A 24444-nucleotide genomic window follows, 5' to 3' on the forward strand; every position below is an offset into this window, starting at 1 on the left:
GGCCAGATGCGGCCCATGGGCCATAGTTTGTCCACCCCTGTGTTAGGTCCTTTTACTTGCTATATAATTTCTGTTTAACACATAGCAAAAAAGCAAATCCACGTAGCAAATATACAGTATCCACAACTGAATAACCCAGCATTCCACAGATGATTATCTCAGACAGCTCCAAAGCGAAAGTCACCCTGGGAAGTGCAGGGACTGGAAAACACACACACACACACTTACACTTCCCCTGGGTTTGTCAGCACCACCTTCCCAAGGACAGCCCAACTCTTTGAGAAAGAGGGAAAAAACAAACAGCTCAAATACGTATTTTCAACTGGGGAAAGGGAGGCAAGATGACTGAAGAACTTACCTCTTTATGGCCCTGGATCTGGGAGTTGACAAAAGCTCCCAAGATGTGGGAAGTGAGAGGCAGGTAGATATGGATTAGCTGTGTCTCCTGGTGCAGGCAGTACAAAGAAAAGTAATTCCGCAGCTCCATGGTCATGATGGCATTCTCTTGCTGAGAGACAAAAAAACCAGTTAACCTCATTGCCCAGAAGGGTGATGCAAGAGCGGCCGGAAGAAATGCATCATCCTCAGTGTCCACTCACACCAGCAGAGCGCAAGTTCTCCTCTCTACACTGTAACTCAAGCACTTACCAAAAATCAAAAACACAGTCCTGTGCCCATTTTGCTTGGCAGCAACTGGAGAGGTCACATAGCGAGCACTTTCCACCATGCAGACTGTGCATTTCTGCACCTCCTACAGGCAGCTATATTGGACCACCTTGTTTTTGACACCAAACATCAGCAGTAAGTGTCAGTAGAACAAATGCATTTTCCTTCCAGAACAGCAATTAATTTGAATAAGACTAAGATCTATGGGTGACCCTTTCTGCCTGTTCCAAAAACACACATGCTACCCATTACACACACACACAGAAACATCTGCCCTACCTCCACAATTCGTGACTCCAGCTGTTCCACGGACTCTGGCTCCTTGTTCTGCACAGTGGCACTCATCATCTGCTTCTTCATCATACTGTACTTGTGCAAAGCTCGCTGGTGTTTGTGCAGTACTCCCTTCTCATGCCTCTCACACAGATCCTTCAGGAAGAAGGGAAACAACTAGTACTCACCCCATGTCAGAGCCTAGATACAGGAAATCGAGCCATGGGAGAGGGTGGGGAGAAGAGAACGTGCATATCTGGGAGGTACACAGCTGAGGGCATGAAAGGTGTCCCATGAAACTTCTAAACTGTGGAATATTTCAAATAAAGTCTTTGTTTTTTAAATGAGAACCAGAACTGCTCCGAGCCAAAACAGAGGGTACAGCAGGTGATCTGAAGCTGCATCTCTGTCAACGCGCCTTGAACTTTACCAACACCAAAACTTCCTATCTGTGTATCCCTTTTCAATATTAAGCATTGCTAATTAACCTCGGGTTAGCTTGCAGTGCCCTGCTATTCCAATCCTGGACAGAGCCCCTCTTCAGGAAGGCTGCCAACTGTGTTGAACTGTATTTAGATGCTTTTTGCAGGGTGTCCATGAAGGAGTAGGCTGAGATCATAAAACTCATTTCACTTGTAATTGAACTAATGTCTTCACATGTAAAAGGCAGGTCCACTAATTCATTCTCTTTCCCTGCCCCCAAAATAGCTGACTTATGACAAAGATTAGCGGATTCCTACAAGTGAAGCAGATGGATATCTTCAACTCCTTGCAATGTCTGGTGTCCATAAAACTTTTCATGAGCCAAGAGCAGATCAGTAACACTTCAGAGCTAGCCAAGGGTGAGAATCACTCCCCTCACTCTACATGATGCCAGTTTGCCTCTGAACTGACTGTCCAGCCAGTTTTCCACTCACTTGGTGTTACACCCTCTAAAAAGCACAAAAAACTGTTCTAAACAACTGTCTCACTGGCAGAGAAACAGCAGCACTCACTTTATAGGACTGGAGTAAATCCAGGAAAAGGTTCAGCTTCTCCACCACATCACTCTCTTCCTGTTTTCCCTAGAAAACAAGAGACAAGTACATTTCATTTAAGCCTGGCAAGAGCTCACATCACAGCTCCTCAAACCCACCCAGTATGTTGACCCTCCACAGTAATCTCCAGGGCGCACAGCTATCACAATGGGACTGGAGATCTTAAGCTTGGACAGCAGGATGAACCCAGAACTAACTGGAGTAGGAACAGCATTCGGATTGCCTGATCACTGCAACAAGAAGTTGGCATCAAGAGTCCTCTGAGGTTTCCCATGCAGCTCTGTCTGGAACCCTTGCACTCATAGAATCCACCAGGTTTTCATCTTCCCTCCTTAAGATACACTTATTCCAGGTGACCTATAAACACCAGCACTTCCTCCTTAGAAGACTTAATGAAACAAAAAGCAGAGCTGACAAGACACGAGCTAAACTTCAGCACTTGCCTGTTTGTTTCTTATGCCCCTTTTCCCTTCCTATGTCTGTGTCACAAATGTGGCTCTCTAGAACTTAGGCTCCTTGGTGCAGGAAACTGGTTTTATTTATCTGTAAAGCACCCAGAACCTCTTTAGCAGCATGAAGTGATGGTTGCAGTGAAGAGAAACTATCACTCGTCTTTCTGGATTGTCACGTGCTCATGTTATTCATCATCACACCATGCCGTTTCAACAGCAATGAGACCTCTTGTGTTCTGTCTGAATGAGTTTCATGTAGTGTTTAACAAGTGGTGAAGGTCACAACTGGATACAGAGACAGGTTTTGCTGGACTATATTCACCATATGATCTTAGCCAGGCAGAGGGCAGGATTCTTGAACAGCTTGGGACAGTCACTATTTACTTTATTTTTTAAACCTATTTAAAAGATTTCCCCCCACACACTTTTCCCCTCCTCATTGAACACCTTTGAGTTTTTTAATTCCACCAGTCAGAACATGTAGCCCAGTAGCATACCTGGCCAGTTGGACATGGCTTTAGATTGACACCTGCATAGCTGCTAAGAAAGGGGGAGTAATTTCTGGGGCACCCATGCCTAGAAGGCCTTTGAATCAAGAGGTGACACTAGGCAAAACACACCTCTCTCAATGCAGCAATTGCCATTATCTAGGAGAAGCAAATGGCAGAGGAACTCACCTGCTGTACAGCCTTATCGGCCAACAGCGCAAATTCGACAGACAAGCCTTTCAAGGCCTGTTTCAGAGTCCCCCACGTGCTATTGTTCAGAGCAGCCCAGGAGGGAAGTGGTGTAGTGTCTGAGCCCAAAGCACTGGGAGAGGAAAGAAGAGGCAGTGAGTTAGATCCCACTAAGCAGCTAGGTTGGTCTGACGATTTATCCATCCCAGCAGTTACTGGAAGTTCCCCCTCAAAACTCACTAGTAGGCTCTGGGGAAATAGAGTCCCCTAGGAATCAGGTGGCAATAAGTTTATATCTACTCCCCAAGAAGGGTCAAGTTAGCAGCAAAGTGCAGGGATAGCAGGTTGGGACATGTCTATGTGGGTGAGTGTATGCACACGCGCACACACACACGAGAGAAAATGAAAGGAACTGTGCACTAGCAAGCCTGTTAGTGTTTTCAATTTAAAACAAAAATGCAGAGTGTGTGAACATATACAGCATGTAAAAGGGTCTATGAATGTGCACGACCACACACCCATGTACTTGGGGGCTGTACCATTTCATGCAAATGTAAATCAGATCCAGAATGTCAATGCTGTTTTCTCTCCCTCACCCTGGGGAACACACCCACTATGTTTTCTTCTCTCTGCAACAGGAAAAAGTGAACCTGGTTTGTGCCATGCGTCTTCAGAAATACATGCCTCATCCCCATAGACATTCTGCTGGTACACCTCTTGCTCTCTTTAAAACTCAAGACTGTTCACAGAAGTGTGCTCTAGAGGGAGTCCTCACACCCTAATCTACCTTAGTTCCTTTCCAAATATGAGAAGATCTGAGGCATTATCAATGGCTCGGGAAGCTATTCTTTCCGCACGGTCCCGCAGTTTGTAGAAGCTGTTGTAGATGTTTCGGATAAGCTCTCGACTGGCAGCAAATTGGGCCTGGATGTCGGCTGGGAGGAAGTCCTGAGGCAGCAAAAGAAAGCTTAGTAATGGACTCAATTGCATGATAAGTCACAAAGAGAGAGATTAGGAGTATTAACTTGGTGATACTGAAAATGGTTTTATGCTCTGAGAGGAACCATTGAAAATGGCATTATGATGTCCCAGGCCTATCAGTGACTCCAGGTCAGAACGCTTAACTGCAGCTCTGCAAACTTAGCCACGTATTACAAGCTGAGTTGAGCTGCTTCTGGCTTGTACCTCATCAGTAAAAGATTGTGCAACCAGAGCTTAGTTAACAATTCCACTGGTGACGCATGGGCCACAATAGGATCCACCTCAGTCTCCCATAGCTGACATCAGAGCTAACATCAGTAAAAGTTTGAATAGTCCCTAGTGTCAAGCACTGTGAATAATACACACATGGGGGCAGGACTGCTGAGTAATAAAGGGACCATCTGTATTATTAATTTGTACTGTGATAACTTAGGAGCCCAGTCACAGACCAGTGCCCCATTATGCTAGGTGTTGTAAAGGCCTTATTTAAAAAACAAACAAACAAACAAAAAAACCCATAAGCAACATTTAACCCTTCACTGGCTGCTTTATTTTCCCCTCACCCCAGGGTGAACTTCCATAAAAGCAAGCAACTCAGGGGAGCAGTGATGTCAGGTTCAGCAAGCAAGACACACAACTAGGGTACAGCAGCCTTCCCCAAACAAACAAACCATGGTGAGATTCAAAGCTTCTCTCATAGACATAGAGGGGTTGTGACACAAAGGAATAGCAAGCGACAGGATGAACGTTCAAACTGTGTAGGTTATTTATAGTTACTGAAAGAATGTGCATTTGGACAAAGACTCCTCTTACACTAATTTTGTACCATTTTACTAAGCAGATCCAGGCTGGACATTCTGGGCCTGGAAATAACCAACTATATGTTTTGTGATGAAGAAAACAGAAGATCAAGTCAAAAGAAGGTCCCTTACAGTTCTCTGTGGAAATTGTTCCTTTCCTCTTCAACTATAGCCCCTCTCTTTTACCCAACAGATACAAGACCTTGTGCACATGGGCTACCAGGATTAAGATTGCAATTATGCACCATAAAGAAAAATACCTTGGCCCTGGTGGCTAGTTGACAAGTCATGAACTCGTCTCCCACTCCTTGGACCAACTCCCTCAGCTTGTTCTGCACATCCTGGAAAAGCAAAAGAAACCACCAACCAATCAATTAAACCCCTCTGGCAATTCTCACAGTGACAATGAAAGGCAATTTCAATCTTGTTAAAACCTGGGCCTCCTCATGCACTAAAGCAACAATCCACAGTTGAAGGTTGCTTTTATTACACATGGAAAGGATCCACCTTTTCATGGCATTTAACCCTTCCTCCTGGAGGGGGGGGGGGAATCAACCTCTCATGCCAAAGCGGCACAGAAAAAAGTGATTCCATATACTGAGCCCATTTGTAGGCCTTGACCCATCTCTATGAATCACCCTCTTCCCCTAAAATTTAAACACATTCAAATGTTAACCCTCCACCTCAAATGCTGCATTCATCTGAGGAGAAAGTTCTTCCTGTGCTAAAAGTCTGCATTAGGAGACTCAGAAGTCCTAGAACAACAACGTTTCTTAGCTCTCCCCCGGTCAAATACCTTCCTGGGGAGTATCAGAGATAAGGAGTGGTGTGATATATATTGCCACAGGAAAGAGCATTATTTTCAAGAGATCGTGCCTACAGCATTGCAGAGATGACACATCTCACTGTCCAGTAGCAGAGGTAACTAGTGTGGACGATATGCTCCACTACCTCCTTGTAGCCAGGATCACAATTGTGGGGATGACAAATGTGCAGGCAATAGGCAGCTCTAAACTCGGTAACTGTTTCCGAGTGCATAGGAGGATATGCAAACACGTGTCATCACCAACAAGTACTCACCGAGCCACTAAAGGAGAGAAAGAGCTTCAGGAGCACGTCTTCTGAGAAAGGGGGATGTCGAGCCACCAGATTAATGAAACGCTTCAGAGCCCGCCGCCTAGACTCTATGAATTCTCGGTCAGCTACAGGAGGGAACACTACATTAGTGTTAATGTATCAGGCATTGCAACAGGCTCAGAAAGAGGGAAAGGCAGCATCAAGTCCAACTGCTCCCTTGCATTTACATCTGCAGCAAAATCCAAGAAAATCCTGTGCCTTCTGGCAGCTCCATGCAACAGGTCTGCTGGGTTCACTGATCTAGCCACTGATTAGCAGAACACTGCAAACCCCCACTCCCTCAAATGGTTTGTTACAGCTGGTCTTAAGTTCCACAAACCCTTCTGCACCTATTTACCTCAACAGGACTACCCGGGTGAGTCAAGTTAAGCACATGTGAATTTGCAGGATTGGAGCCTTAGATTGCAAGTTCTTGTGTACAGTTATGTCTACACTAGCACTTTTGTCAATAAAACATTTGTCAGTCAGGGGTGTGAAAAAACACACTCCTGACCAACCCATAAGTTTCACCAACAGAAGCGCCGACATGGACGGCGCTATGCTGGCGAGAGAGCGACTCTCGCTGGCATAGCTACCACCGCTCGTTGCAGGTGGTTTAAGTATGCTTACAGGAGAGCTCTCTCCCGTCGGCAAAGAGCAGCGACATGGGAGACCTTACAGCAGCGCAACTGCAGCCACTGCAAGGTCTATAGTGTAGACATAGCCGGAGTTTCTCTTCCTTTATTTTTATGCTGCATCTGGCACAATGGGATTCTTATCTTGTGTGGAGCATCTGGGCACTACTGCAATACAGGTAATTTTTATAAGCACCAGATACAAATTCTGGTCCAATGACAAGTAAATCATCCCATATCTTTAATAGATGATGTGCAAAGCAAAATGAACATTTGTACCCTTTTTTGCTCCTTTATGTTGTGGAAAGATGGCTTCAAAATATTTTCCCCAGAAGTTCCCTTGCCCCATACATTGTTTGGGTTGGGATTTTTTTCTTTGTTTTGGTTTGGTGTGTTGTGTTTTGTTGTTGTTAATTTGTTTTTTGTTTTGTTAAAACTGGTTTTCCTCTTTTCTATGGAAGACTTTGCTGAGACCTTTGGAGGACAATTCACAATAAACTAAACCCTAAGGTGCAGTTCTCCGAGATCTTAATTGTCAGGCTGCAAGAAGTTCAGCAATTCATCCTCTTGGAAATGGGAGGGGCTCAGATTTCAGACTACTGTCATGTCCTTATCCAAGTAATTCAAACATCATGCTAAAAAGTCTTCCAGGAAGAAGTGAAGGACAGAGCTGATATTTGTAAAGTTAAACAAAAACAAAACAAAAAAGTAGCAACTTTTTTTTTTAAAAGGGCGAAGAAAGGGTTGCAAAGAAAACCATGCAGCCTTCTAAGTACACAAATAGCCTAGTGACCCCGCACCACAACTTATTAGAATTGTCCCTGGCAACATTTTCACATCATAAAGGGACAAGTGAAGGACATCACAGCCTTTTGCCTCCCAGTTCACCTTTAACTTGAGTTTGTTGGCCACCAGCGGTCCCGTAATGATCCTTAACTTCCAAGTGATTTTCAGTTGCTCGAGTCACAAGTCCACTAAAACCTTGTGCTCTGCAATTCAGCTTCCCTGTTTTAATAATCTAACTAGACATATCCACCCACTAATAACATGCGGTGAAACAGCAATTACCGGGACGAATTTTAACAGTAGTTCTATTTCTTGTAAAGTTTTCTAGGTCATCAGGACTTACAACCACGCATGGAAAGACAAACTCAAGTCAAAGTGCATGGAAGGGAAGGAGAGAGTGGTGAAACTCTGCTCCGTTCCAATTGCTTCCATCTAGCGGCTGCTACCACTCCCTTTCTTTATTGCTCATACAGAACCCTGGAGAGAACTAGCAACAAGAAGTTTTTTTTTAAAAAAAGGAAAAATTGAGATGGGGGGAAAAAATCAGAAGGCAAATTACTTCCTAAATGTGAGATCTGTTGGACTACAGAATAGTCTCCCATGGGAAGTGATGGAAGCGCCAACATGTGGATTATTTAGAAACGCACAGAATAAAGGAGTGGAAGATACACAGTAGAAAATAATCCAGTACTAATATGGGGCTGGAAAACAATAACCTCATAGATGTTTTGCATCTCTAACTTCTATGATATCTGTACTCACTGATAAATCCTCTTAAATAAAATAAAATAGTCAGCAGTGAAATAGTGTTGATATTCCGTATTGTTGCCATTAGTTATTGTTAGGTTTAAGCATCAACTCTCCACTAATATTAACAGGAGCAGGTCACTCTTCTCACAGGTATTGTTTCAGGCAGTAGGTCTTCAAATTCTCACAGACTGCACTGCATTAGATGATATTCAATAATTAACTTTGAAACCTCAAGAGTTATATTTTTTTTAAAAACCCACGCCCCTGACATCTTACATTCTGCAAAGATTGACAACACTACCAGAGTAGCTCCAGAATTATCATTCTGGCCTGTTCTGGTTCACTTTAAACACTGCGCCAGAACCGTTCACTAATTTCTGATTCTTCTTTTTCTATGGCATAATGCGGACTCCTTAAATTAAATGAATAATTTATTGTGAAATGTTAAGCTTGGCAATATGGGCAGAAGACAAGACAGTGAAAGGCTTGTTCTTTAGCAGATAAAGCAGAAACAAAACAAAACTGTATAAAAGACTTATGTAATGTATTAAATAATAAAAATAAAACTTAAAAACAGTGTCAAGATTTCAGACTAGAGAAAAATGTATCCAAAGTAGCTTTGATGTGTAGTCAAGCTTGGAGTATTTCACTATCCACAAGTACATTGTAACCATAAGAATATGACGGAAATGACAGTCTGATTCCAAACCCATCATTCATCTTTTTAGTTTCTATTTTGACTCTACATAACTAGACAATCTGTTTTTAAAGCAGAACAAGAAAAAAGCTACTCCTGAGATAGGTGATTTTTGTAAGAGAAGAACAAGAATCTCTCTGATAGGAAGATGCCTTTTATATATGGACAGTTACTTTATTCATGTGGCCAATATTGGTATAGAAAGGTTTCCGGGAGAGATGACACAGCCTGGAGAAGCTATTTACTTACAGTCTCCGTGCTTGTAAATAAAGGCAATAAGCTTGAACAAAGAAAAGTTGGAGTAAGCCACACTCTCAGTGAGGGATGTGAACATTTTTTATACACTAATTTCTCCTGGAGTGTTTAAACCTTTTCATATGCAAAGAATTTTCCCCCACTTTCCATCTCTATGGTTCTCCCACCACAGAAGAGAGAAGGGGTATCTAAAGCATCTTTCATACTCAGAGCACTTCACAAAGCAATGTGCTACAGCACATACTGCAACTGCTTAATGGTACAGTAGCCATTCTGCACTCGTCAATGTGCGTCAGCACCACCGACATTATAACCTACTTTACCGGGGAAGAAATAGCTGAAACTCTACCCTATTCTAGGTCTATCTCTCACTCTAGCGCTAGCCTTACTCTTTTCATGAATGCCATAGGATTTTCAACTTACACCTGGAGAGTCACCAGTGGAACTTTACATGAATGTCTTATCTGAAAATGACTTCCAGCAATGCAGTGCTGGCCTCCCCAAGATATGCACTACACTGTCAGCACTGCTTTTTGAACCAGAGAACAACAAATGCTATGGATTCTTCGAGACACATGCATTCTTGACTGTATTCTCATGAGCACATTCATACCAGAGCCCATCCAGTCACTAGGAAGACCCAGGTTTACCTCCCAGCATTCTCTTTGGAGGAAGTGCAGGCACCATACGATATGGGAACTTCTGAAGCAGCATCTCATGGAATACCACAAAGTCATTGTATCGCCTGTACACAGAGCACTTGAAGCGCTGCAATAGAGAAAGAAACCTCACAACACTCAGACAGGAACAATAGCAGCATTTCAGTAAAGTTAAAGCCACATGTGGGACTTAAGAGTGGCTGGTACATTTCTTGGATTTGCAGATGACTTGTTTTAAGCTAACAGTTTAAAAATAATAATAATAAAAGTCACACAGAACCCTCAGCCACCTCTCAATGATGCCCTTGGATGGCTTAATATAAATTGGATATCTTGCTGGTGGGTTAGGTCCCTTTGGGAACAAGAGTTTCAGCAAAGGGTACATTTCAAATTCCATTCACACAAAACATGGGGCAAAGACATTTTATAAAGGAAAGGGGAGATGTCTTCTGTGGGTTACTGGAAGGAGGTGATAGATGTCCCTAAACTTGCTGTGATTCCACATAATTCCTCCACCAAACCGGTGTCTCTTCTGCATCACACAAAGACAAAGGAACAATACAATTGCAATGAGCGCCCTATCATCATAAAGGAGCATTTCAATGCTGATGTACTCCAGTCACGATTCCAGTTCCTGGTAACATCCACCAAACCAGGTCTAATGCCAGGGGAAGCAAAATAGCTTTAAGCAAACATAATTCCCAGCCCTCCAAAACCCAGTTGTTTGACCTTTTTTAGTGAGTCATGCAGCAGAATGAGGAGAAACTGGGAATTGTTGTGGGCAGGGGCCGCTCTAGCTTTTTTGCCACCCCAAGCACAGCAGGCAGGCAGCCTTCAGCAGCGCGTCTGCGGGAGGTCCCTGGTCCCCGCAGCTTCGGCGTACCCGCCGCCGAATTCTGACTGCCGCCCTCGCAGGGACCAGTAGGGCGCCCCCCCGTAGCTTCCCGCCCCAGGCACACGCTTGAAGTGCTGGTGCCTGGAGCCGCTGCTGGTTGTGGGATTCCTAAAACAGCTTTAAAGTTCCTTATAACCTTAGTTTCAAGATTTTTGCATTTCTGATGTCAGGTGCAGGAATGAACAGTGAGAACACCCAGGTTTTGGAGATTACTTTGGGTCCAAAATGAGTGAAGTAGCACATAAAGACAGACACTTGAAAGGCACGTTGGCAAGTCATTTAAAAAACACATTTGGCTGATGAAATAGCATGTTGAAAAGACTAAATGTCATCACATCAATCCACATTACATTTGCATCATACACTGCTAGTTCTTATTGCAGAGCTGTGCAATTTCAGAAATAACCCAAAGGGACAAATAACTGGAGCATAATGGATACAGCTCTTAGGGCTTCCTCATATCCGATCTGCAATCAGCAGTCTGATTTGTTCTTGCAGATTTGAGCTGGTGCCCAAGGTGCAGCTACTGCCTCTTTATGAAGAATCTCATTACACAGAAAGAGAACTGTTGGAAGAATGACCGTTCAGGGAATTGGTAATGGATTAAGAAGTCTCTCAAAGCTGTGATCCGAAGGTGACTATGGCTAAGGACAATAGTCACTGAAAATTGCTACAACACTATCAGACAGTTGCTTCTTTGGTGACCTATGTGGAGTGAGCTGGTGCTCTTGGACCGGTTCTTATTAGACGGATAGCCTCATCAAAAAAAAAAAACCCCACCCCATCACAAAAGACACTAGTGAGCAGTCTCACAAAGGGGATAAAAACTGAATGGGACATAGAAACTGAACTCCCCTCTTGCCCCAAAGGTGGTCCCTACAGTCAGGATTGGGGAAGTGAATTGGGAGTGGCATGGGAGAACTTGCATTGCTGCTGGCTGGGCCATATGTGCATTCATACACAGTCTAGTCTTCAAGTGAGTTTGGTAGTTACACTCTAGTCCTCAGAAGATGTCCATTCACCTTACAAAACAGCAACAGTGTTTGTCAGTCCCTGCTCTGGAGAGGCCCAGTATTGGAAAAGCAGAGGTTAGGATTAAGCTGCAGTGGCAAAACTGTAAAAGATACCTACATGAAAGCCTGACTCAAACCAGCATCACCGATACATTGAACAGATTAAAAAAAAAGTATCTGGCTTTTGAATACAGGTTAAACAATTGCATGGAAGCTCCTACGGGAACACGTTCTCCCACAGACACCAGTGTTCTCCCACATTACCTTGCTGGAAACTTCATACTCCACATGTTTCAGAAAAAGGCCCTTCTTCTCAGGTATAAGCTCCACCTGCACAGTGTCCTTGCTCAACAGCTCTTGTAGGGTGTGGGAAAGCAGCAGCGGGTTTCCCTGGGGCGTCTGCATTAGCAGCTGTTCCGGATCCTTTGGCTCAATTACTGGAGGCTTTGCCAAGTCTAAAAGAAAGAAGAGAAAATTGCAGATTTTGGAAGAAAAACTGAGTGAAAGAAAGAGTCATCTTAAAATATCCTGTTCCTCTGCTATGTCCTCTCACAGCACCTCAACACAAGTCAGAAGAGCAACCAAGGCACTCCTTCCACAAGAGGCTCTGCCCATTTAACTACCTCTCCCACTCTTAGCATACTCGGTACCTCCCTCTCCACAACACCCTGAGCATCGCCTATTACACTTAGTCATGAAGCCAGCTCTGCTTCTCTGTTACAGGCCAGATTTGTCCTGTGAATCAGCTATGAGGCCTGCATTTCCTGTCTGTGCAGCTCCCACCACAGCAGAATCTGCCAAGCTAAGTGAATACCTTGCTCAGCACTCTTGGATCCTGTCTAGAACAAATTGTGGAAGGAGAGAAACTGTTATTTTAAACTGCAGAGTAGGAATTAATATATTACTTTCACATGTCCTTAGAAGTGGGCAAACTGTGGCCTGTGGGCCACATCTGGCCCGCAAGACCCTCCTGCCTGAGCTTCTGGGCCGGAAGGCTAGTCCCCAGACCCTCCCCTGCAGCCTCAAGCGTGCCATACCACAGGCACAATGCTCTGGGCGGCCGGGCAGCGCAGTCGCAGAGCCGCGGCCTGACCCGGTGCTCTGGGAGGCATGGGTGTAGCGCCACCAGCACTCCAGGCAGCATGGTAAGGGGTCAGGGAACGGGGGGTTGGATAGAGGGCAGGGGAGTTGTGGGCAGGGTGGTCAGGGGGCGGGGGTGTGGATAGGGGTCAGGGCGGTCAGAGGGCAGGGAACAAGGGGATTAGGAACGGGGGAGGTTGGTTGGGGTGGCGGAGAGCAGTCGGGGCAGGGGTTCCAGGGGTGGTCAGGGGACAGGGAGAAGGGGTGATTGGATGGGGCAGGAGTCCTGGGGGGAGCCATCAGGGGTCAGATAGGAGGCAGGGGCCAGGCCATGCCTGGCTGTTTGGGGAGACACAGCCTCCCCTAACCAGCCCTCCAGACAATTTTGGAAACCCGATGTGGCCCTCAGGCCAAAAAGTTTGCTTGCCCCTGTCTTAGAAAGAAAGGAGGCACTTCACTTGACAGAACTTAATTAATCTCTATGATAGTATAGTGGGGTATGTAGGAATTAATTAGCCCCATTAATAACTTTAGCACCTCCGTGCACTGAAGCTCCAGACAAGAGGCTTCTTGAATAGGGCAGCCAACTGGGCAAATTTTCACTCAGAGCAAGCTCTGGATATGATTCCAACTTCACATACCAAGGGTCATGCATCCTAGGTGGTGAGGCTTCTTACAATGAAATCGAGCACCCAGCTGTGCAGTTTGGACAGACAGGTTCCCCAACAATTCTAAGCAATGCATTATCAGTGACTCAGAATGGCTCTGAAATACAGAGCCCTTCCCAAGGGAACAACCTAATACAGAAAGGGGGTGATAATCTGGGGTACTCCCTTACTAGACATACTGCAGCTCAGCTACACAGCTTGACTTTACTGCATAATTACACATACTATGCAACAGGTAAATTCATATAAGTGCTTCCCAGATCATGGGAAATAGAGATTCCTTTCCTGTTTCCAATCCCACTGTAAAGGGAAGCTATAACCATGCTATCCTTCCAAGCAGCCAACCTGGCTGAACTGGGCTAAACATTTGTGAGCAGAAAAGAGCTGGCTAGTTTAGGATCAATAGATGTTAACATCCTCCAGTGACATAACAGAGGGGCTTCAAGCAATAGCTCAACAGAAGGGCACGGAATAGGGTAGAACACTAGGGTATGGAAAAGGAAATTCATTCATTGAAGGCAGAATCAAAGGTTCCTTTTCTTACCTTGAAAGCCCTGTCCTTATGAGAAGGTTTTACATCCTGTTTGCTGTAAGCCCAGATAAAGCAGAAAACTAGTCCATCTGCAATTCCACCGACACACTGCTTCAAGACATAGAGATCAGGCACTTTGTTCAGTTTTCCGCAGATATTTGACTTTTGTTAAGTAAAGCAAACCAAATCCAGGACAAATGACCATACCCCTAGTTAGTCGTCACATTCCTGCTAATGTGACTCAAAGAAGCGAGCCTTGAAACCTCAGCATTGCTCAGGATAACAAATCACCTGGCAACTGCCTATATAATAGCTTCTAGAAGATTTACGTGCCAGTAACTTGGAAGAAATCAGTGCAATCTGATTTAATGTTAATATTGTTTACTCCTGGATGACATTGCAACATATCTGTCCTTCCAGCCAAGAGACAGATGCTAAAAAGGCTTCTACTGGACTAGGAAAGAGGGAAGGAGAGGTAGAAAACAGTGAGGTCAGGACAAAAGTAGTGAGGTAAAAGACAGGTTCTCTAATGCAGAAGAAGAAGCCTCCCCCATTTCATCTTTGATAGAGCAGCACTTCAGTCAACAGTACCCAACAGACTCAAATCATCCCATAATGTTAAAAATCAATCCACAGAATTAATTCACATTCCTACAACCAGAAGAGCCCCAGAAAGAGATGATTTCTCCTTTCCTAATCCAACACCAAGGGGGATTTTAAATAACTTACTTGGTTGCCTTCTTAGGAGATGTACAATTTGGGGCCACAGCTTCTTTCACAGAGATACTGTCTCATCAAGGAGACTAATCACTAGTTAGATCAGCTTCAGAAGCTCTTTGAGTGTAAAAAGCTGGGTATTTCTTCTCCTTCCACACCCCACAGGCCCTCTGAGCCATCCAAGCTTCTCTCCTAACCACTCTTCAGCAACTTCACCCACTTCTGACTTCAGGCCTTCTTCCATGCTGCCTCAGACATCTGTAGCAGCCTTCTGAAGCATACCAAACTCACCACCACCACCACAAGGCTTCTGAATATCCACCTATTCCCATGAAGCATTCTAGCAATAGTGACCATACTGGGACAGCTTGAGTTTGTTCTCTTGATTTGTACCCTCTCATGCATTTAGCCTGGAAACTCCTTGGGACACAGACTGGTTTTCTATTTGGCAGAGTTCTCCCAGTGCAGCATACACAGGCAGCACCATTTACATAACAAATACCCCAGTGCTTGTTCCAAATTACAGAGTAAGGAGGCCTGGGCGCAAGGGCATGCTTAAAGTAACTGTCTCCAGATGCAGAATATAGCATTTCAGCCCTTGTCCTACGGTAAGTGGATTCTCCATCTCTTGATGGAGATTGGATGCCTTTCTGAAAGATATCCTTTAGCCAAACACAAGTTAATACAGGGATAACTGGGTGAAATTTAGTAGCCTATGATACGCAGGGAGATGAGACTAGATGATCTAATGGTCCTTTCTGGTAATAAAAATCTGTGAATCTATAAAAACATGCAATTGAACATCCCATTGTGGAGAGGACTTATCGTATCCCTGCCCCATACCTGAACCCAATTCGCTGAGAGTTCCCTTTTCCACCTTTAGGTTATTTAATAACTTATGTCATGTGTAGACTCAGGGCTATCTGAGCACCTCACATAGAACTCCATGGTTCTCTGCGCTGTCATGTGAGTAACTCACGTTCAGAGGAAGAAAGACAGGAAAACAATCTTCTAACCAGGGACTGGTTAAAATGTGACCCACCCATTTCCTGAGAGGACAGGGTCAACCAACGCTAATGTAAAACCCCCTCCTCCGTATGCCAGTATTCACTCCCCATCACCCTACTTGCTGACATATAAAATAAAGTAAAAATTCCACAATAAGACACTTGCACTCCTCCAAACCAGAGGTTCAGCAAGAAATGGCAATCCTTAGAAACAGACAGGAGGGGAAAGATAGGCATCCAAAATTTGAGGACCATAGGGGAAAAGAACCTGCAGGAGGAATCTTGAATCTTCCAACATTTAGCTGTAACCCTCAGAACACTGGCATAAATCCACCCAAATTAATGTTCAGAGCAACCCTATGAAAAGTATTCAGCTTCCAAAGGGTTAATAATGTGAATGGCCTTAGATTCCTCATGGGGTTTAGAGCTCACACTGCACACTAGGGGAAAAAATGCAGAATGAAAGCCCATCTTGAGGATCTCTGCCAGACATGTGTTACCCATCAAAATTTTAGCATGCTACTCCTAAAACCTGCAATACTCTTCCTGTCTTCATCTATTATCAAGCACCCCCTTATTTTCCTAGTCCCCTGCCTAACACCCACCTTTTTAAAGAATCCCTTCTCCTCATCAATAATCCCCAGACCCAATCTCTCCTGAAATGTTTTGTAGCTTATTTAAATTGCAAGACTGTCGATGCATGCATGTCTATGCATGCATGCATCAATTATGATAATACACATTTATGTGTGTGGTAACTAGGGTTGTTGATTAATCGCAGTTAACTCACGCGATTAACTAAAAAAATTAATAATGATTACAAATTTTAATCGCAATTCATTGCAGTTTTAATGGCACTGTTAAACAACAGCATACCAATTGAAATTTATTACATATTTTGGATGTTTTTTCTACATTTTCATATATATATTGTATTCTGTGTTGTAATTGAAATTGGTGTACATTATTTTTTATTACAAATATTTGCACTGTAAAAATGATAAACAAAATAAATAGTATTTTTCAATTCACCTCATACAAAATACTGCACTGCAATCTCTTTGTGGTGAAAGTGCAACTTACAAATGTAGATTTTTTTGGTTACATAACTGCACTCAAAAACAAAACAATGTAAAACTTCAGAGCCTGCAATTCCACTTAGTCCTACTTCTTGTTCAGCCAATCACTAAGACAAACAAGTTTGTTTACATTTATAGGAAATAATGCTGCCCTCTTCCTATTTACAATGTCACCAGAAAGTGAGAACAGGCATGTGCATGGCACTTTTGTAGCCGGCACTGCAAGGTATTTATGTGCCAGATATGCTAAATATTCATATGCCCCTTCATGCTTCAGCCACCATTCCAGAAGACATGCTTCTATGCTGATGATGCTTGTTAAAAAAAAAAAAAAAGTGTTAATTAAATTTGTGACTGAACTCCCTGCGGGAGAATTGTATGTCCCTTGCTCTATTTTACCCACATTCTGCCATATATTTCATGTTATAGCAGTCTCGGATGATGACCCAGCACATTGTTCATTTTAAGAACACTTTCACTGCAGATGTGACAAAACGCAAAGAAGGTACCTCAGGTTCCCCTGAAATCTCTAAAGATAGCTACGGCACTCAACCCAAGGTTTAAGAATCTGAAGTGCCTTCCAAAATCTGAGAGGGACAAGGTGTGGAGCATGCTTTCAGAAGCCTTAGAAAAGCAACACTCCGATGAGGAAACTACAGAACCCAAACCACCAAAAAGGAAAAATCAACCTTCTGCTGGTGTCAGCTGACTCAGATAACGAAGATGAACATGCATCAGTCTGCACTGCTTTAGATTGTTATTGAGCAGAACCCCAGAATGGGTGGGTCAGCATGGATGCGTGTCCCCTGGGATGGTGGTTGAAGCATGAAGGGACATATGAATCTTTAGTGCATCTGGCACATACATATCTTGCGACGCCGACTACAACAGTGCCATGAGAACGCTTGTTCTTGCTTTCAGGTGACATTGTAAAGAAGAAGCAGGTAGCATTATCTCCTGCAAATGTAAACAAACTTGTTTGTCTGAGCGATTGGCTGAACAAGAAGTAGGACTGAGTGGACTTGAGGCTCTAAAATTTTACATTGTTTTATTTTTGAATGCAGTTATTTTTGTACACTATTCTACATTTGTAAGTTCAACTTTCAAGATAAAGAGACTGCACTACACCACTTGTATTAGGTGAACTGAAAAATACTATTTCTTTTGTTTTTTTACAGTGCAAATACTTGTAATCAAAAATAAATACAAAGTGAGTACTGTACACCTTGTAATCTATGTGGTAACTGAAATCAATATATTTGAAAATGTAGAAAACATCCAAAAACATTTAAATAAATGGTATTCTATTATTAACAGTGCAATTAATCGTGCAATTAATTTTTTTTAATCACTTGACAGCCCTCGTATTAACAATAATTGTTCAAAAACATCAGCATGCGTAATACAACCTGGGTGACCAAGCAGGTTAAACTTGCACTTGTGCTGCTTGTGTTCTTAGACCAACAGTCAGAGAAGACAAAAGGATAACTTCAGAACACCTGCCAGTATTTTGGGAAAAACACTACTAGGGAATTAATATTAACCCTAAAGAACAACACACTCTAAAGCTGTTCAACATTTTTCACTCTACTGACAAAGAAACCAGTTTAGGAACAGACCCAAGATTCTTGGCCTGAACTAGTGAATAATGGTGTGAATTCATTGGTATGAGAAGCTGCATTCAGCCAACTGATAGAAGTTAAAAGTACCCCCTTCGAAATAATATTTAACCCTTCTTGTTATGTATGCCCTGTGTAGACCTGCACAGCTACACCTGTGAAAACATTCCCTTTGATTTCAGCAGACCACCATATAGTAAGGTTTACATATATAGGACGGTATATATGCCAGAGATATCAGGTATGAAGTGCTCCATGACAGTATAAGGGAGTGTTAGTAACAAACAGAAGGAATTTAGCTACCTTCTGCAATCCATCCCTTTACCTAGAGAATAACTCAAAGGAAGCTGCTCTTTTTGCACTCTTATGTCAAGATACACAAATATGGGTAAAAATAGTCATGGATACCATCCATCCATTGCAGTAATGGCAAGTCATTGATAAATTCCTGCATGCATGCACCTAGTTCAACAAGACAGGAAGACTCCCAATTTGCACTCTCTATAACTGGTCATCCATGGGATCACAAGACCTCCAAGTCCATATTGTGCAGATTCCACCTGCCAGTGCAGGTCTCTTTGCTACACTACATCAATTTTGTATGCATGCATGTATGCACATTTACTTTTAAAAGAGGAAGGTTTGTCTAGTGCAGCGATCGGCAACCTTTGGCATGCGGCCCGTCAGGGAAAGCCACTGGCGGGCAGGTAATGTGCTGCCGAGGGATGTGCTGGCCACCACTTCTCACAGCCCCCAATGGCCTGGAATGGTGAACCACAGCCAACGGGAGCTGCGATCGGCCGAACCTGCGGATGCTGCAGGTAAACAAACAGTCCCAACTCGCCAGCAGATTTCCCTGACGGGCCCAGTGCCAAAGGCTGACAATCCCTGGTCTAGTGGTTAAGGCACAGGACATAGAATCAAGGGATAGGAGTTTTATTCCTGGTCAAGTTCTGTCAAGTCAAACTCTCCAAACTTTGTTATCCCCATTTTACAGATGGATAAAAACTAACAACTCCCTACCTCACTAGTGGGTTTTGAGGCTGAATTAATTCATGGTTTTAAAGGGCTTAGGCATCCAATATAAGGTGCCATAGAAGTAGTGATTATGTTAGCAACAGCAGATTTCCTACAAGAAGACAAAAAATGTTCTGGAAGCAACAAAGCTAACCCTTCAGGAAGGGAAGCTGAAATTTCCTCATCATTATCACAGGTCAGAGCCTCAGGGAGAAGAGGTGGCTTCACATCTCAAAAGAGGGAAGCCAGAGCTGTACATTTATGCATGGGGAGACCTCAGATTTCCCCTTGGCAAAAACAGATGTTTCACTTACACTTCTGAGCCAGGAGCATTGAAACAATAATATAAGTATCATTCATCAGCATTTCCCTTTCCCTTCCACCAAAACCTCAGGAGTTACAGATTAAACATATAATCTATTTACTGTATCAGTCAACCCCTCTCAATCCCCTCACCTCTTAATTCCCCCCTTTTCTTGTCCATACCAACCTTCCTTGAACATCTGGCTTGTCCCTCAACTGAAAATTCAATTTGTTTTCCCTCCCTCATCTTATGTTGAAAGGTCTTACATAGTTTGAAATCTCAAAGAGAAAACAGTAACTCTAAAAAGTGTGTTGTAAGGAAGCCCTTCCTTTCCCCATCACGGGGCCTAGGATGCTTTTGATACTCAGTTTTTCTTGTTTTTAAATCTCCTGTAAATTCATCTGATCTACCAGGGCGAGACCCAGGAGAATCCAGTCCACTTTCTCCAGGAGAGTCTTCTATTTACTATGCAGGTCTGTGTTCAACATGAAAGAGAAGGCATTCTTCTGACCAGGTTCAAAGTAAGCTATCCATTAGGTTTCCCTTCAGCTGTAACTTCTGTTAGCTGAGGGCTTGTGAATTATACTACCTTTGCTCCTCCCTTCTCACCAACATACAGCTGCCTGCAACCTCCACCCCACACCGGCCTCCCACACACCCAAAAAGGACACCTATTCAATTCCATAATAGATAATTACAAAGCATTATGATGTGGGGACTAGAAAGATCTTGCTCTTCACTTTTCATGTCTGTCCAATTACCCAAGCATTCCTGGTGACGACCTTTTAGTCTCAAGCATGTGTCTTGGAGCTTCACCACTTGCAAGGGCTGCTCCAGCCTTCACTTCCGATTCTGTGGATCAGGCAGGGAGTTAATGGCACCACTCAAAACATTCGGGTACTATGTTACCTGAAGACTGTTTAATAAAATAATGACAATTAGCATTTCTACAGCACCTTTCAGTCACAGACTTCAAAATGCTTCACAAAAAAAGATAAGTATCATTATCCCCATTTTACAGAAGGGAAACCTGTGTCCAAATTAAATTATTTCTCCAATCTCACACAGTGATTGTGTGTGAGAACAAGGAATTGATCCCAAGCCTCCTGAGTCCCAGCCTTGTGCCCTGTCCGCTCAACCATGCTGCTTGTTCGCCAAGTGATTTTCCAAGTCTCGATAAGACAAGGAGTCCTTATACTGTACACAGAGCACATTCCATCCACAAACCAGGCAGAAGATCATAGTCCCAATGCGCAGCTACAATAATACAAATAATAATAATAATAATAATAATAAAGTGAGATACAGCTACAAATTGGAGAAATAGCAGGAGTATAGGAACGAATCCATTGAGGAATATTCCCATGGACTACAGAGAGAGCGAAGTCATGGCCAGTGCAAATTTCAATCCTCAATTCAAGATCAATAAACTGTTGCTCTTAACATATGGGTGTGACAAGAGATAAAAAGCAAGTAAACAGTAACTGAAACAAAGCTTAGCACCCTAAACTCAAAAGATAACCTGAGCTTAATGACTAGGCATGTAACTGCTGTCCAAAAGACTTTCCTGTTTGAAGATGGTTTTCAGGAAGTCACCAGCCACAGCAGCCTTGCTAGAATCCCCCAGCAAGATGAAACTGCATTAGGTACATTCCACGAGAAGTTCTAAAGTTAGAAACTGTCAAGCTTCTGCAGTCCCCGTCTTGTTAACTAAGGCCTGAAGAACCTCATCCAAAGGAAACAACTATCCTGCTCTATCATCATTTTTTCCTCCCTTGCACGTGAAGCAGCTATCTACGACGAAAACTAGGGACAAAGTATTTTAACTATAGATTTATCATGCAGTAAAACAAGTGCATTGGCAAAAGACCAGTTTGGTGACAACATCAATTAAACCAATCTCTCACCCCCCTTCCAAATATTATTGAAGAGTAGAATTCCTAGCCAATGCATTTACAGACCTTATGTTCAGAACTGAAAGCTTCAGGGGGAGGGGAGACTGCAAATTCCACTTGCCTGCAACCAGTACAATTCTCTCCTCTCTGGTGCACAGGGTCTGCACACACAGTTAAAGATTTACCACTAGAGAAAAATAAACATCTGGATTTAGCAGTGCACTTGGCTTTCAGGACTAGCCATAATAATCATCAGCTCCAAACAAGCTGCAGTACAGGCATAAACAACCAAAAAGTTAACTTACTAGTGCCAGCTATTTTCTGAAAGAGTGACTTGCATCAATAATATAAATTACTTTTTAACCTTCTATAATTAGATTCTGTTAAAAAGTACCTTTCATTCTAGGGACAAAGAAAGGCAAATAGATTAGTAGTCCACCTGTCCTGCAACAGAAAATCCATCAACAGCCTGTCTGAAGCCTCGCTATTGTAGAGAAGAGAAGACTTTGGCCTTCCTAGAGCATACGCTGCCAAACTATGGTGGTTTACAGAAGAGGAGCTCAACCATCTCAAACTGAACAGGGACCATAAAACCCACACCACAATGCTAGAGATAAAAGTAATGTTGCAAGTTCATCCAGTCTACCCTCCCTTCCACAGCCAAGGCTTCCTTCACTAAAACCCAATAAGGATTCACTCCCACGGTTTACAATACAAGATTTGTCAGAGGAAGACAAATGAAGATGAGCAGGTCAGTCAGTTACAGAAGTACTAGACAGAAAATCAGATTAGAAACAGGCTATGCTAAAACACCATCACTGTTTCATCATTATAAGCCTCCTATAGCAGCCAGATCAGAACTTTTCACAACAGACACACCTAACCAAGCTTGCTCTCTGGTACTATAGAACACCATCTCACAAAGACACTTCTTTTAATCTCTTACACTGGTCCTTGGCAGCAACAGCCCAGATTTATTTTACAAACATGACCAAGGGGGAGAAATGCAATAACCCCATATCTGTAGGGTTAACAAAATGACGCACATACCTGATGCTGGAAGCAATCCTACCAAACTTATTATTTCTTTCATGCATAAAACCTACTTACCTTTTGTTAACTCTACCTTTGCGTGTTGTCAAGTGGACACAAAACACTACCCACAGAACAATAATTAGTGATCAGCTGTCTGAAGCTGCTCTAATTAACTGTATCTCTCTTTCCTCCCTCAAAGATAAAATTGGCAGAAAAGTGTTCTTCTGCAATTGATATCTGATTAATATCCAATAGATCAGCTTTCAGGGGGGCATACCCTGCCTTTCAGAGAGATGGAGATGATCATACAACTGTCCCTCCCCCCTCCCATCTTTAAATTACCAGAAGTCTAGTGAATTAAAAAACATATATTAAAAATAAATAAATAAATAAGACATCAGAAGCTCCCTCCCTTTCTCATTGGATAACCAATACTGGTAGAAAGTGCTGCAAGTTTCACCCAAGGTCATGATCTTAAGAGCAGCTCCCAATGCTGAAGTTTTAAGAAAATGCAGCTGAATGTCTTTTTCAAGTGAGGATTTATTTTTGGCTTGCGTCAATTGGAAAAGGAGAAGTGTTCCACGTCATGGAGAGTCTGCCCAGACTGTCTATGATGACAGTACCTAGCAGACTGCATCATAAATTTCACCAAGTGTTTAAAGTGTCACAGAATCCACTTACATAGCCACAGTAAAACAAAACACACTAAAAAATATTCATTTTAGCAGCTATGAAAGTGTCCACTCTATCACTCCCAGTGAGAGTGTTTCACAGTTTGCTAGACTATTCAGTTTTCAGATTAAATTATGGAGAAGGGAACCATTAAAAATGTATCCACATCTTTAACAAATGCAAATAGTGCCCTGAACATACTGCGATCTTGTTCACAATTCATTCAGTATAAAAACCATTTGACTTTGCAATCCATTAACTCTCTCTACCCTCCAGTGGTAACAGCTTCCCTTACAGGCAGGCACCAACCTCAGCCAAGATACATGAGTTCACTACCAGCTCTCTCCCTACAGGAGGAGGCAGGCTAAACACAAGATGAGAATGGACTCGACTCATGCCTGAGGTCAAAACCTTGGAAAGACTAGTTCAGTAAACCAGGTACTAACAGAGCCTATGATCCACAGAGTCACTGGGCACGTCAGTTTGCCTCTTTGTGGCTTGGTCATCACCAAGATATGGGGAGGGCACATCAATACCCCTCAGCCCAAGTCCCTGGGGAATGGAACTGGCTGAGGCATCTCTGCAGACCAACACTGTGAGTCTAGTTCTCTTTGGAAATGGGTGGAGTGGGGCAGCCCAGGTACACGCCACCACATGGCCCCCGCCCAGCTCTCTTGAGTGGGAGGCAGCTCTTACATGCCTCCTCCTCAGCATTTTGTCAGGGGTGAGGGCAGGGGAGAAGGCAGCCCTGACAAACACCCTCCCCTGCCTAACTCATTTGGGGAGGTGGGGAGGAGCAAGGCATTCCTGACGCTCCCAGTTAAACTGAAAGAGAAAGCCCTGAAACCTGCCACCTCCTATGTCCATCTCCCAGTTGGTGGAGAGAAGGAAGAGACAGCCCTGACACCCTCTCCTCCTGTATCCGGCTCCCTTGGGTGGGGGGTGGGGAAGAGACAGGGCCAGATTTACACCTTACAGGCCCCTAGGCACAGCATCTTCAGCGTTGTCGTCCCCTAGCTGATCATCTTCTTGCACACAGTTTGAGAGAGGTAAGGCACCTCTAAAATGCCAGCGCCCTTAGGCACAGTAGGCACGCGCTTAATTGGAAATCCGGCCCTAGAGAGAGA

General features: G+C 43.4%; 1 protein-coding gene across 10 annotated transcripts in view; it reads right to left on the bottom strand.

Annotated features, from left to right (window-relative positions):
* Positions 1-24444, bottom strand: part of SNX8 (sorting nexin 8) — a 34645-nt gene that overhangs the window by 5488 nt on the left and 4713 nt on the right. For 2 of the 10 annotated variants that reach the window (XM_044980622.1, XM_044980619.1), the window contains exons 2-11: positions 20477-20567; positions 11957-12147; positions 9776-9893; positions 5967-6103; positions 5147-5227; positions 3893-4053; positions 3106-3238; positions 1935-2003; positions 946-1095; positions 359-508 (exon numbers count right to left, since the gene is read on the bottom strand). In XM_044980622.1, the coding sequence (XP_044836557.1) occupies positions 359-508; positions 946-1095; positions 1935-2003; positions 3106-3238; positions 3893-4053; positions 5147-5227; positions 5967-6103; positions 9776-9893; positions 11957-12097 (1140 nt within the window). In that variant the 5' untranslated portion in view covers positions 12098-12147; positions 20477-20567. Of the gene's footprint in view, positions 1-358; positions 509-945; positions 1096-1934; positions 2004-3105; positions 3239-3892; positions 4054-5146; positions 5228-5966; positions 6104-9775; positions 9894-11956; positions 12148-13984; positions 14084-20413; positions 20568-24444 lie in introns of all 10 variants that reach the window. The other 8 variants (XM_044980625.1, XM_044980615.1, XM_044980621.1 and 5 more) reach the window with 7 other exon arrangements.

Source organism: Mauremys mutica, chromosome 11, assembly GCF_020497125.1.
Source record: "Mauremys mutica isolate MM-2020 ecotype Southern chromosome 11, ASM2049712v1, whole genome shotgun sequence".
Classification (NCBI taxonomy): domain Eukaryota; kingdom Metazoa; phylum Chordata; order Testudines; family Geoemydidae; genus Mauremys; species Mauremys mutica.